Raw genomic sequence first — 12,495 nt, 5'->3', positions numbered from 1 at the left:
GTAGGGACCATAGAAGCGTGGAGAAAGCTTCATATTGCCTCTGGTTCGAATAGATAGTTGCCGAAATGGCTGAAGCCGAAGGAAGACGAAATCACCTGGTTCAAATATCACCTCACGACGGTGACGATCAGCATTAATCTTCATTCTATTCTGGGCTGTCTGCAAATTCTCCTTCAAAAGCCGCAACAAGTCATCTCTCTCGCATAAAGTAGTCTCAACCTGGGCAACCGATGTGGAGCCAACTTCATAACTGTGTACCGTGGGGGGTGGCCGGCCATAAACTACTTCGAATGGCGTCATTTTGATGGCAGATTGATGAGAGGTGTTGTACCAATATTCAGCCCAAGGAAGCCAGCGACTCCACTGTTTCTGCCGAAAACTCGTAAAGCAGCGTAAATACGTCTCCAAACAACGGTTAAGGACTTCGGTTTGTCCATCCGTTTGAGGGTGATACGAAGAGCTCATTCGTAGGTCAGACCCTTGAAGGCGAAAGTACTCGGCCCAAAACTGACTGGTAAATATGGGATCGCGGTCTGAGACAATGGAACGCGGCATGCCGTGAAGTCGTGCGATTTCTTTGACAAATAATTCGGCAATGGTTTTGGCAGAATACGGATGCTTGACAGCAACAAAGTGGCCATATTTGGAAAGGCGATCTACGACCACCATGATCACTGAAAAACCGCAAGAAGTCGGTAGTCCTTCAATGAAATCCATTGAAATGTCTTCCCATACACGCTCTGGAAGTGGCAGTGGTTGTAGCAAACCCGCTGGAGTCATGGAGTTAGATTTATTTCGTTGACATATATCACATCGTTGAACAAAATTCTGCACATCCTTCTTCATCCCCAACCAAAAGAAATTGGCAGCAAGGCGTTTGAAGGTGCGGAGTATCCCCGAGTGGCCACCTACGGGTGTGTCATGGAACTCCCGAATAATAGTTTCTTTGTACTGTGAACTAGAGGGAAGCACCAAACGACCCTTGTGCCAAAGCAGCTCATCCTTGATCTTGTAATCCTTGTAGCCCATGTCTCCTTGAACAAGTGCCTTCTTAATGAATTCTAAGGTGGGATGAGTTCTAGCCTCGATGCGAACCACTTCCAACCAGGTCGGTGTTGGACAAGAAATGGCAGACACTTCTCCTTGCAGCCGTGAGAGGGCATCAGCTGCCTTGTTTTCTCTGCCGGGGCGGTATTCAATTTCATAGTGAAACCCCATGAGCTTAACCATCCACCGTTGTTGGTCCATGGTGGTGATTCGTTGCTCTAATATGTATTTGAGGCTGCGATGATCGGTTCGGATCCGAAACTTCCTTCCCAGCAAATAATTACGCCATTTGTTGACAGCATGGACAATGGCCATTAACTCTTTCTCATAAGTGGATCGTCCCAGTGCCCACTTAGAGAATGCTTGACTGTAGAAAGCCACAGGTTGTGACTCTTGCATAAGAACTGCCCCCATTCCGCGGCCAGAAGCATCAGCTTCGACGATGAACAACTTGGAGAAATCAGGTAGTGCCAAAACTGGTGGCTGTAACATGGCTTGCTTCAATTCTTGAAAGGCCTCCTCAGCATCCTTGGTCCAAACAAACGCGTCTTTTTGAAGAAGACGAGTTAATGGTGCTGCAATGGAACCATAATGCCGAATAAATTTCCGATAATACCCGGTCAAGCCCAAGAATCCACGTAATGCAGTGACCGTGGTTGGTGTAGGCCAAGTTTGCATACATTTAATCTTTTCCGGATCTGCTGAGACGCCCAAGTGGCTGATTATATGGCCTAAGTACTCTACTTGTTGCTGCCCAATTAAACACTTAGAACGATTCACATATAACTGATTAGTCAGTAGAGTGTGGAATACTATCTTGAGATGTTCCATATGTTCAGCCCATGTTTTACTAAAGATCAAAATGTCATCAAAAAATACTAGGACATACCTTCGCAGTGCAAAGCGGAAAATATCGTTCATCAATGATTGAAATGTGGAAGGTGCATTGGTGAGTCCAAATGGCATTGCCAAAAATTCATAATGACCATCATGAGTGCGGAAAGCCGTCTTGTGCACATCTCCAGGTTGTACTCGGATTTGGTGGTACCCGGATTTTAAATCCAATTTGGTGAAGTAAGAAGCTCCATGCAATTCGTCTAGCAACTCATCAATGACGGGAATTGGGTAACGATCTTTAATGGTGACTTGATTCAAAGCACGGTAGTCCACACAAAACCTCCATGAACCATCTTTCTTCTTCACCAACAGCACCGGGGAAGAAAAGGGGCTGGTACTTGGTTGAATGATTCCAGTTGCAAGCATTTCTTTCACTGCCCTTTCGATCTCATTTTTTTGAATGTGGGGATATCGGTAGGGACGCACATTGACAGGTTTGGCGCCGGGTTCCAAGTTGATTCGATGGTCGTGGCTCCGAGGCGGTGGTAAGGTGGTAGGAACTTGGAAAATTTGTTGATACTCCATCAACAAGTGCTCTAACTCTTGGGTTTGCTCTCCAACAATTGCATTAAGGGGCAATGAATCTGTGACTTTCACCATCTGCATCATAAACATTGTCAACCCATTAGCCATTGATTTTTGTAGTGAGTGCACCGTACCATGGAGAATGGTTTTGATAGCATCCCCACGAATAACATGCTCCTTGCCATCCATAGTGAATTCCATAGTGAGATTTTTCCAATCATGAATGACTCTTCCTAAGCTTTGCAGCCATTGTACTCCCAAAACCACATCAGACCCTTGTAATTCCAAGGGGTACATACTAGTGTGAAACTTATAGCCTTGAATTTCCATGGGAACAGATTTGTAAATCTCGTCACACTGTAACCGGTCTCCATTGGCCACCATGACTTGGAATGCTGGAGCTGCAGCTTTGTCACATCCCATCTTCTTTGCAAACTTCACATTGACGAAGTTATGAGTGCTCCCACTATCAATGAGAACATGTAACCGNATAAAAAAGTTTGAGAGAGTCATAGTTATACACACCCACATAAAACACTAAAACATCAATGTTACTTTAGGTCTCTTAACATAAGGTCTTTGAAAATTTGAATTTGGAGCAAATGTTTTCTTGTGAAAACACCTAAATACCATGCATTGTCACCCACTTTTTGATGGGAAATCCATGGAACCTCAATTAATCTTATCGAAGTCAAAAATCCGTAGGCTCTTTTAGCTTCCACACTAAACTATTAAAGTTAGTGTAAGAAGACTCAGCTGATTTTGTTGCTTCTTGGGCTCTCTTCTTCCACTCCATGACCTTCTCTCGAATCACCATTCCTTTTTCTCCCTCCATTAATTCTCTCACAAGCCCCTCAACTTTTTTTCTTTTCACAGCCGTATCAATCTCCATCCCAATTCTCCACTTGTTGCATGAGTAAAAGCAATTGGTTTGTCTGTCAAAAATGCACATTTGCTCTTCTTTTTAATAGAGGTGAGTTATGGGAGACAAATAGAGCTTACCTCAGGTAGGTAAAATGATACTTTTCAAATCACAGGTAGGCAAAATGATTTTGAGCCAAACTACAAGCGGGTTTACTGTAATTATCCATTAAATTATTATATTAGACCTCATAAGAGATTTAGAATAAAATAAAATTATTAAGATTCTTTATAAAATTTGGTTTAGGATTTCATTTTAATTTAAAATTTAAGGGGTTAAACATAAAAAATTTGAAAATTTTATGCTAAATTGTAATATAATCAGGTTACATGGGAATATTGCAACTTCTCTTAATTATAATGATAAAAATAGTAAAGGTGATAATAATAATAATAATAATAATAATAATAATAATAATAATAATAAGTGGAATTATATACACAAAAGTAGAAAGGCCTCCCAGACAACATTGTAAAGTCGCATAGAAGAGAATTTTTAATTTTTTGGATATATGGGGCGGCAATTTTTTTCATTTTTCTTAATTCGATAGTTACAAACCTATCATAGAGAATGAGGGATAATCTTAGACCTTTTTATTAGAAATACCAAAAATTGCTAATTAAGTTACAAGGTTCTTGGCAGTTGACAAAATTCTTAATAAAAAAGTATAGGGAGTCTTATACATACACAAACGTAAAACACTAAAACATCAATCTTACTTTAGGTCTCTTAACATAAGTTCTATGAAAATTTGAATTTGGACCAAATGTTTTCTTGTGAAACACCTAATTATCATGCATTGTCACCCACTTTTTGATGGGAAATCCATGGAACCTCAAATAAGCTTATCAAAGTCAAAATCCGTAAGCTCTTTTAGTTTCCTCACTAAACTACCAAAGTTAGTGTAAGAAGACCCACCTGATTTTGTTGCTGCTTGGGCTCTTTTCTTCCACTCCATGACCTTCTCTCTAATATCCATCCCTTTTTCTCCCTGCATCAATTCTCTCACAAGCCCCTCAACTTTTTCTCTCTTCACATCCGTATCAATCTCCATCCCAATCCCCCACTTGTTGCATGCGTAAAAGCAATTGGTTTGTTGCTCAGCAAAGAAAGGCCAACACATCAGTGGCACTCCCTCACAAATGCTTTCCAACGTAGAATTCCATCCACAATGAGTTAAAAATCCTCCAATTGAAGGATGACTAAGAACTCTCTCTTGTGGACACCAGTCTGAAAGGAATCCTCTTTCTTTAGTCTCCTCCATGAGTTCCTTGGATATGATCTCAACTCCACCATCCACAAGACTTGAGCGTATGACCCATAAGAATGAATACATGCTATTAGCAAGTCCCCAAGCAAATTCACTCAATTGGTCAGAAGTCATTATTATTAGGCTTCCAAAATTCACGTAAACAACAGAATTGGGCTCCCTTTTATCTAACCAACTCAAGCAGTCATTATCTTCCTTCCACAAGTTTGATTCAACAATCTCCAGCTTTGTTTCTGGAAGTTGTTGATTAAGCATAGACAGTGGACCAATAGTGTAAAGATTAGGATACTTGATTTTGATGGCTTCTAAAACCTCTTCTTCCAAATCATCAAACGTGTTCAGGACAATAGCTCTAGCTTTCACCGCATTATTCACTGATTCTAAGTTGTAATTGAACATTATGTCATTCTCATCGGTGGACCGAAGAAATGTTGGAAGATCTTTCAATCGAATCCCTCTCATTTCTGGTATCCAATCAATGGCAGTATCAAGATATCCGTTACTCAAGCAGCCCTCATCTACGTATAAGATTGAGACAAATAAGTGAATAACAAAATGTGTAAAATAAATAAATAAAAAATATTGATGTTATTTAACTTTTTATTTATGTACTATAAGAAATATGTTTTATTTTATTTTATTTGTTAACTTAGAAGTTCAGAATTCTTCAAGCACTTGACTATTTTCTGAATGTGTAAACTTCTTATTTCAACTGCATTAGTAACTATTCCAAGAAGACATCCCTAACTCTAACCCCAAAAAATCAATTTATTTCCCAAACCCAACCGAATTCTCTTTACCCATGACATCTCAAATAATACTTGGAAGTTTCAGGTAGGGGATTCGGCCATCCCTAGGCGGACCCAATGGGGAGTTTATGATATGGAATGCTTTTCCCACCGACATGTCGGTGGTAAAAACTAGTATTGTCCTATAGATGCAGTGGCACATGCAAACCCACTGCAATTATATATAGGACAATACTAGTTTTTGACTTTCCTTTTCCTAATGGGTTTCACTTTAAACACATTTTAAGGCCAACTCACCGTATTACAAAAATGGCAGGTCAGTTAAAAAATTGGATAGTTTAAAATCGGCAAAGTGGGTGGGTTAGTTTTAGTTATATATTGTATACTAAACTTCTAAATTTACTTTTATCATTTATGATAGCTTCTAAAACCTCTTCTTCCAAATCATCAAACGTGTTCAGGACAATAGCTCTAGCATTCACAGCATTATTCACTGATTCTATGCTGTAATTGAACATTATGTCATTCTCATCGGTGGACCGAAGAAATGTTGGAAGATCTTTCAATCGAATCCCTCTCATTTCTGGTATCCAATCAATGGTAGTATCAAGATATCCGTTACTCAAGCAGTCCTCATCTACGTACAAGATTGAGACAAATAAGTGAATAACAAAATGTGTAAAATAAGTAAATAAAAACTATTGATGTTATTTAACTTTTTCTTTATGTACTATAAGAAATATGTTTTATTTTATTTTATTTTTAAACGTGAAAGTTTAGAATTCTGCAAACACTTGACTATTTTTTGAGTATGTAACTGCATTAGTAACTCTTACAAGAAGCCATCCCTAACTCCGACTTGAAAAAATCAATTTATTTCCCAAACCCAACCCAATTCTCTTTACCCACGACATCTCGAATAATATGTGAGAGTTTCAAGTAGGGGTTTAGCCATCCCTAGGCGAACCCAATGGGGGAGTTTATGATATAGAATGCTATCCCCGATGGCAAAAACTAGTATTGTCCTATAGTTGCAGTGGGTTTGCATGTGTACATGCAAACCCACTGCAACTATAGGACAATACTAGTTTTCGACTTTACCTTTTCCTAATGGGTTTTACTTTAAACACATTTGAAGAGCTATTTTGGAAATTTCAAACACATGCAAACCCACTGCAACTATAGGACAATACTAGTTTTCGACTTTACCTTTTCCTAATGGGTTTTACTTTAAACACATTTGAAGAGCTATTTTGGAAATTTCAAACCACCGCCAACTCACCAGATTACAAAAATGGCAGGTCGGTTAAAAAATTGGATAGTTTCAGATCGGCAAAGTGGGTGGGTTAGTTTTAGTTATTTTTTGTACACTAAACTTCTAAATTTATTTTTAACATTTACAAATAAATTTAAAAATTATTTCCTCTATAAACTATTGAAGAACTTGCAACAAAAATATAAATCATTAAAGAAAATAATAGAAATGATCCACTTTCTCATAAATCAAAGTATAGTAAAAGTTTTTATTTTTTATTTTATTTTTATGAACCGAAAGTGTTATAAAGAGAGAACAAATTATACAGACAAACAAGCATCACTCCGAATAACAAAAACAAAAGAAGGGGGCTGTTGCCAAAAAAAAAAAAAAAGAATCATTAGACCAACCCGTATATCTAACCATGTGCTTTTTTTCTTTTTTCTTTTTCTTTTTTTCAGTTAATACTGAATCATATATGCTCAATACTGATTGGGAAGCAACAAATAAAGAGGACAACAAAAAAATATTAGCCTATTAATCAAACCATTGTGGCATAGTTAATTAGAGATATACCTTTCAATGGAAAATAGCCTCTTTCTTTAAGGTCTTCATAGTGAAGATAACCTAACGTACCACAACCACTAGTAGTGAAGAGCATCACCTCCGGAATGCCAAATTCTTGGGCAGCCTTTAAGGTAAAGCCCATAACCCCATCAGAAACTATGCAAGAAACTGGGGGCACATCTGATGAAGCATTATTGAGTTTTGTGATAAGGTCATGGAGTGAACACAACCCATCAATAGAAATGGTTGTGCATAGAGCTGGGAGGTCAAGTATTCCTCGCTGGTTTGTCGAAGGCAAGCCATCCGAGATTGTTTTCAACCTGAAATCATCTAAGCCTTTGACAGCGTCTTGACCTCTAGACTTCAGTAAGCGATTGTAGTTGAACTCTGTGTGGACAAAGGTGATATGAAAGCCTTTGGAATGAAGAAGTTTGGCAAGTTTTAGCATAGGGTTTATGTGGCCCTGAGCTGGAAGAGGAATACAAATGGCGTGGGGTTCTTCATTGTTGACTCATTAGAAGCAAAAATGGACGGTGCAAAGCGGACGTTCTTCAAGTTCACGCGCGCTGGATTGGGTTTTTCAATCATTCGTCGACATGTGGAGTGAGGACCACAAATGCAATGAACACAAATAATTGCGGCCTCTGTCGGATATATATATTTTAGATTTTTTTTTTTTAATGAAAAAGAGTTTCAATTTATGATATCTCTTTCTAATAATAATTTTTTTATGATTAAACTAACACAATATTGTTATTTTTTTAAGATATTCTCGTTATCTATGTTAAAATATTTAGTATTAAAAAAAAAAAAAAAAAGATAGCAATTTGTTTTTGTGTAGGCAGGATTGAACTTAAATCTCTTATTCAACTTGCAAAAACTTTACTAATTGAGTTAAATAGAATTCACTTTTTTTTTTGTCTCAAAAAAAAAATCACTTTTTTCAGATGCTAATACACCTTTTTTTCACTTTTTTTTCAGATGCTAATACACCTTTTTCAGATGCTAATAAAAAATTCACTTTTTTATTTCCAAGTTTTAATACACCTAAAGCTAATCTTTGGACTTTCATATTCAATTTCTCTCTTTTATTTTATGAATTTTTAAATTGGTACAATTAAAATTAATTATCGAACTATAATAGTATAATCATTAAGATTTATGTATTATCAAATTTTAGTTTGGAGCGATTAATTTTTTCTTTGGTTTTTGTTGTATGTAACGAAACAGAAAAAGTAATATATTATAGTTCTTATTAAGATTTATATGTGAAAAAAGAAATCATTTTTCATCACCAAGTCGATCCAACTAGTAAAGAATCACCAAGTCGACCAAGGGCGGCAACACTTGTTGTTTTGGGGTTCCCAAAAAAAAAAATATATATATATATATAATATTTTTTTATTAGTTTATTTATGCTTAAAAATATTTGCAAACATTGGCTAAAATCTTGCACACTTGATCACAGATTAGTACAACCTAAAACTAAACAAAAATTAGACACTTAGTGTATTATTTATGTTAGTAATTAAAAAAAAATAGTAAAACTAGCAATTGTTCAAATATTTGATTGGCTAAGTAGATACTTAGTGTATATTTATGTATGGATGAATAAGGATGTATGGGTTAATAAATAATATAGTGCCAGTGGGTTGTATTTTGTCATTTAGCTAAAAACAATTTTATAAAAATAATGACAACTGTATAAAAATAAATAAATTTATACAAACAAAACTTAAATAAAATGGTCACACTTAGCCACATTGACAATAGTAATAAAAACTGATAATGAACCATCATGTAACAATTTTAAAATATAAAAAATCATAGAAGGAAATTGTAAAATTTCATATATTTGCAATTTTTTTTTTTAATGAATCAATATATTCAAATTCTTTTTCTATTAATTTTTTAAATTTAATTTCCTAATAATTCCCCTAAAAAACATTTCTAGAGTTGCCATTGAAGATGACCCAACTAGTAAAAATAGCTTAAAGGTAAAAGTGATAAGATTAATATCTCATTTTAATCCGACCTCTTATTAACCTATAGTCATTTTAACCCATATTCGAGTAGGTCAAAATTGAATACCCCAAATTGATCTATTTGTCATATTTTAACTGAATTTTACACATATAGAACCGTTATAGTAATCTTGCCATGAATATATATATATATATATATATATATATTATATTATATATATATTGTGGGTACTATAGGCGTGCTAGCAACGTCCTAGGCATGCTTTTGCAATGTCCTCGGGTCCTCGAGACCTCGGCATGCTTTGCAACGTCCTAGACCTGTCCTTCAACGTCCTAGGACAGCGTCCTAGGAGTCCCACTACTCCCTTTGCTTCACAGTTTATAAGGCGTTTTCTTTCGATGTAGGACTCCTAGGACGCTGTCCTAGGACGTTGAAGGACATGCCTAGGCATTGCAAATCATGCCTAGGATGTTGCCCTTTTATTGTGGGTACCATAGGCGTGCTAGGCAACGTCCTAGGCATGCTTTTTGCAACGTCCTCGGGTCCTCGGGACCTCGGGCATGCTTGGCAACGTCCTAGGCATGCTTTGCAACGTCCTAGGCATGTCCTTCAACGTCCTAGGACGCTGTCCTAGGAGTCCCATATCGAAGGAAAACCCCCCCACTTGTTGCCTTATAAACTGTGAAGTAAGAGAGTAGTGTACCATTAGTTTATAGTTATTCAAATAACTAAACTAATGGTATACTACTCTCTTTACTTCACAGCTTATAAGGCAGCAAGTGAGGGGGGTTTTCCTTCAATGTGGACTCCTAGGATAGCGTCCTAGGACGTTGAAGGACATGCCTAGGACGTTGCCAAGCATGCCCAGGACGTTGCCAAGCATGCTCGAGGACTCGAGGACGTTGCAAAAAGCATGCCTAGCACGTTGCCTAGCACGCCTATGGTACCCACATATATATATTATATATATAATGCCACTAGAAATTTTTGTGAAATACCAAAGTGATACAATTTTACCTTGTATTTATGTTTAAACTAGTCAATAACCTTTGCAGTGCTCAAAAAAGTTCAACAAAACATCATATTCTCTATTTATTTAAAAAATAATAATAATATAGAATTGTTAATTATAGTAGTTATTAATATTATTACGATTGTATTAATGTATATAAAATTATGTATCTTACAATTTAAACTATGTTGTGGTAAGAGATTCTATTATAAATCTTTATAAAATTTAACTTTAATTAAAAAATATATTAAAATAATGACATTAAAAAAAAGAAAAAATTTAACTATAAAATTAGTTGTAGTTTAAGATTACAATTTTTCTCAATATCTTTTTATGGGGCCCGTGGGCCTGATAGCCTCAGCCCATTGTGTAGTAGGCCCAAGGCCCGCGCCGAGGAAGGATGACCATCCAAGGCTAAATTAGGGAGAGATTCTTTTTTGGACCCACGCCGAGGACCTCTTCGTCCTCGACATACTAAGGATAATTTTGGGAAGGGACAAGCCCAGAGCAAGCTGTCACCTCCACACTTAATGCATTCACCTAATCCCTCTGCCGCATTAATGGGGATGCAACCCCTTAGCAGGGGCGACGTTGATCAGTGTGAACCATTTGAGTGTTGACAAGGCCTCTGATATGACGGACGGTCAGAAGAAAGGTGAATGGATGATCAACAGATGGAAGAACGAGATAGGATAATGAAGACTATATAAAGAGGAGTGAGTAAAGTTAGAAGGGGGGGGGGGAAAAGAAAGAAAAGAAAGAATAAAATGGGCTCCTCGGCCATGGGCCGAGGAGCACCCCCCAGTTGTAAATAGTTCTAAGTATTTCTTTTATAAAAGAAGAGAGTTCATGCTTGGTGAACGACGGTCAGCGCCTAAACCTTCAATCCATTCTCTACAAATTTATTGTCTGGGGCTTGTTGGGCTGAAAATCCAAATTGAGTCCCTACACTTTTTATTGAATGTGAATTTTGACAAATCCACTATTAAATTACATTTTCTTCTTATATTCTTCATACTTGCAAAATTTCTAGAAAATTAAATATCAATAGCTATGAGGTCATCAATAAATTGTTTAAATTGAAAGTTTTTGTAATTTAAAATTATACATAAAATATAATATTATAGATCATATAATAAGTGTGGGTTTGGATCCACGTTTCCTATGTTGTGTCTTGCGTTTATCTTTTTTTTTTTTTTCTCTCTGCTGCTGCGCATGCGTGTAGGGGACAAACGGCTACTATTCATGAACAGTAGCTGTATATTGTTGACTTTCAACCCCTTTTATTAGTCCCGTGAACAGTGCACAAGACCCACAAATCTCACTTTTCAGCAACTTTTTTATTAAAACTGGGTCCCACAGCAGTATTCACACATCTAAAAATTATTTTGCTACAATATTTTTAATTTTCAGTTTTTAGTTTCAGTAAAATAAGTTTTATCCAAACGGACCTTAAATAACATTCGATTATCATAAAATTTGATATATGTATTAAGAGCATAAAAAACATATAATCCAATAGTTAAATTTTCAAAGTATATAATAATGTCAATGATATTGAGTAAGATTATAATATTAGGCTATATCCAATTTATTAACTAAACTTTGTCTCAAAAAAAATATAAACTTTCGAAATGGAGAAAACGTCAAAGTTTTCAGCTTCGATTATAACTAAGGCGTGCGTGAAAAGTAAGATAAAAAAAAATGTTTAAAAATAGTTTTAGGAATAGAATTTTGAAATGCAAGCCTGATGGAAATGATATCCGACTTTGCGATCCGTCCGAGACAAAAGCAATAATTTTTCATGCGAGTTGTGTGACTATTGAACAGGAAGATAAACCAATGAGCCGACAATCTATGTATAGTTGACACTTTTGAGTAAAGCATAGCAACCTAATTGAATGATGGAACTTTGAAAGTTTTGTCCGAGAGTGCAATTATGATTCAAAGGACGATGATTTCTTTTTTTCTTTTTTTCTTTTTTTTTGAGAAAACAAGGGAGGATGATTTCTAATTAGACTACTACTTTTATTATGTTCAACTCCCCATTAAAATAATGGGTCAACTCACCATCACCACGTGTTTAAAATATAGCAAAATAATGAGGGAAGAATAGATAAACGATAAATTGATAATACAAGTATTACAAGCTTACAGCTGCAACAACGAATTTCAGTTTTATGCTACAAGTTATGGCCATATAATAAATAGGGACGGAGCCAGACTTTACACTTAGGGGGGGGGGGGGGGGGGGGGGAAACACAC

General features: G+C 36.3%; 1 protein-coding gene across 1 annotated transcript; it reads right to left on the bottom strand.

The window, feature by feature from the left end:
* Nucleotides 1-3,962: 3,962 nt before the first annotated feature.
* On the bottom strand, nucleotides 3,963-7,739 carry LOC111987355 (7-deoxyloganetin glucosyltransferase). Its single transcript, XM_065774631.1, has 2 exons — nucleotides 7,242-7,739; nucleotides 3,963-5,179 (listed from the first exon to the last, which is right to left on the bottom strand). The coding sequence occupies exons 1-2, from the start codon at nucleotides 7,678-7,680 to the stop codon at nucleotides 4,227-4,229; spliced, it is 1,392 nt and encodes a 463-aa protein (XP_065630703.1). The 5' UTR covers nucleotides 7,681-7,739; the 3' UTR covers nucleotides 3,963-4,226.
* Between the last annotated feature and the right edge of the window lie 4,756 nt (nucleotides 7,740-12,495).

Source organism: Quercus suber, unplaced genomic scaffold (assembly GCF_002906115.3).
Source record: "Quercus suber isolate HL8 unplaced genomic scaffold, Cork oak 2.0 scaffold_95, whole genome shotgun sequence".
In the NCBI taxonomy this organism is placed as follows: Eukaryota; Viridiplantae; Streptophyta; class Magnoliopsida; order Fagales; family Fagaceae; genus Quercus; species Quercus suber.
This window is presented reverse-complemented; position numbering and strand designations above follow the sequence as displayed.

Coding starts and splice junctions, on each gene's coding strand:
- LOC111987355 (XM_065774631.1), bottom strand. CDS start 7,680: ATGCTAAAACTTGCCAAACTTCTTCATTCCAAAGGCTTTCATATCACC. Junction 5,180..7,241: donor AGGCTATTTTCCATTGAAAG/GTATATCTCTAA, acceptor TCTTATACGTAG/ATGAGGGCTGCTTGAGTAAC.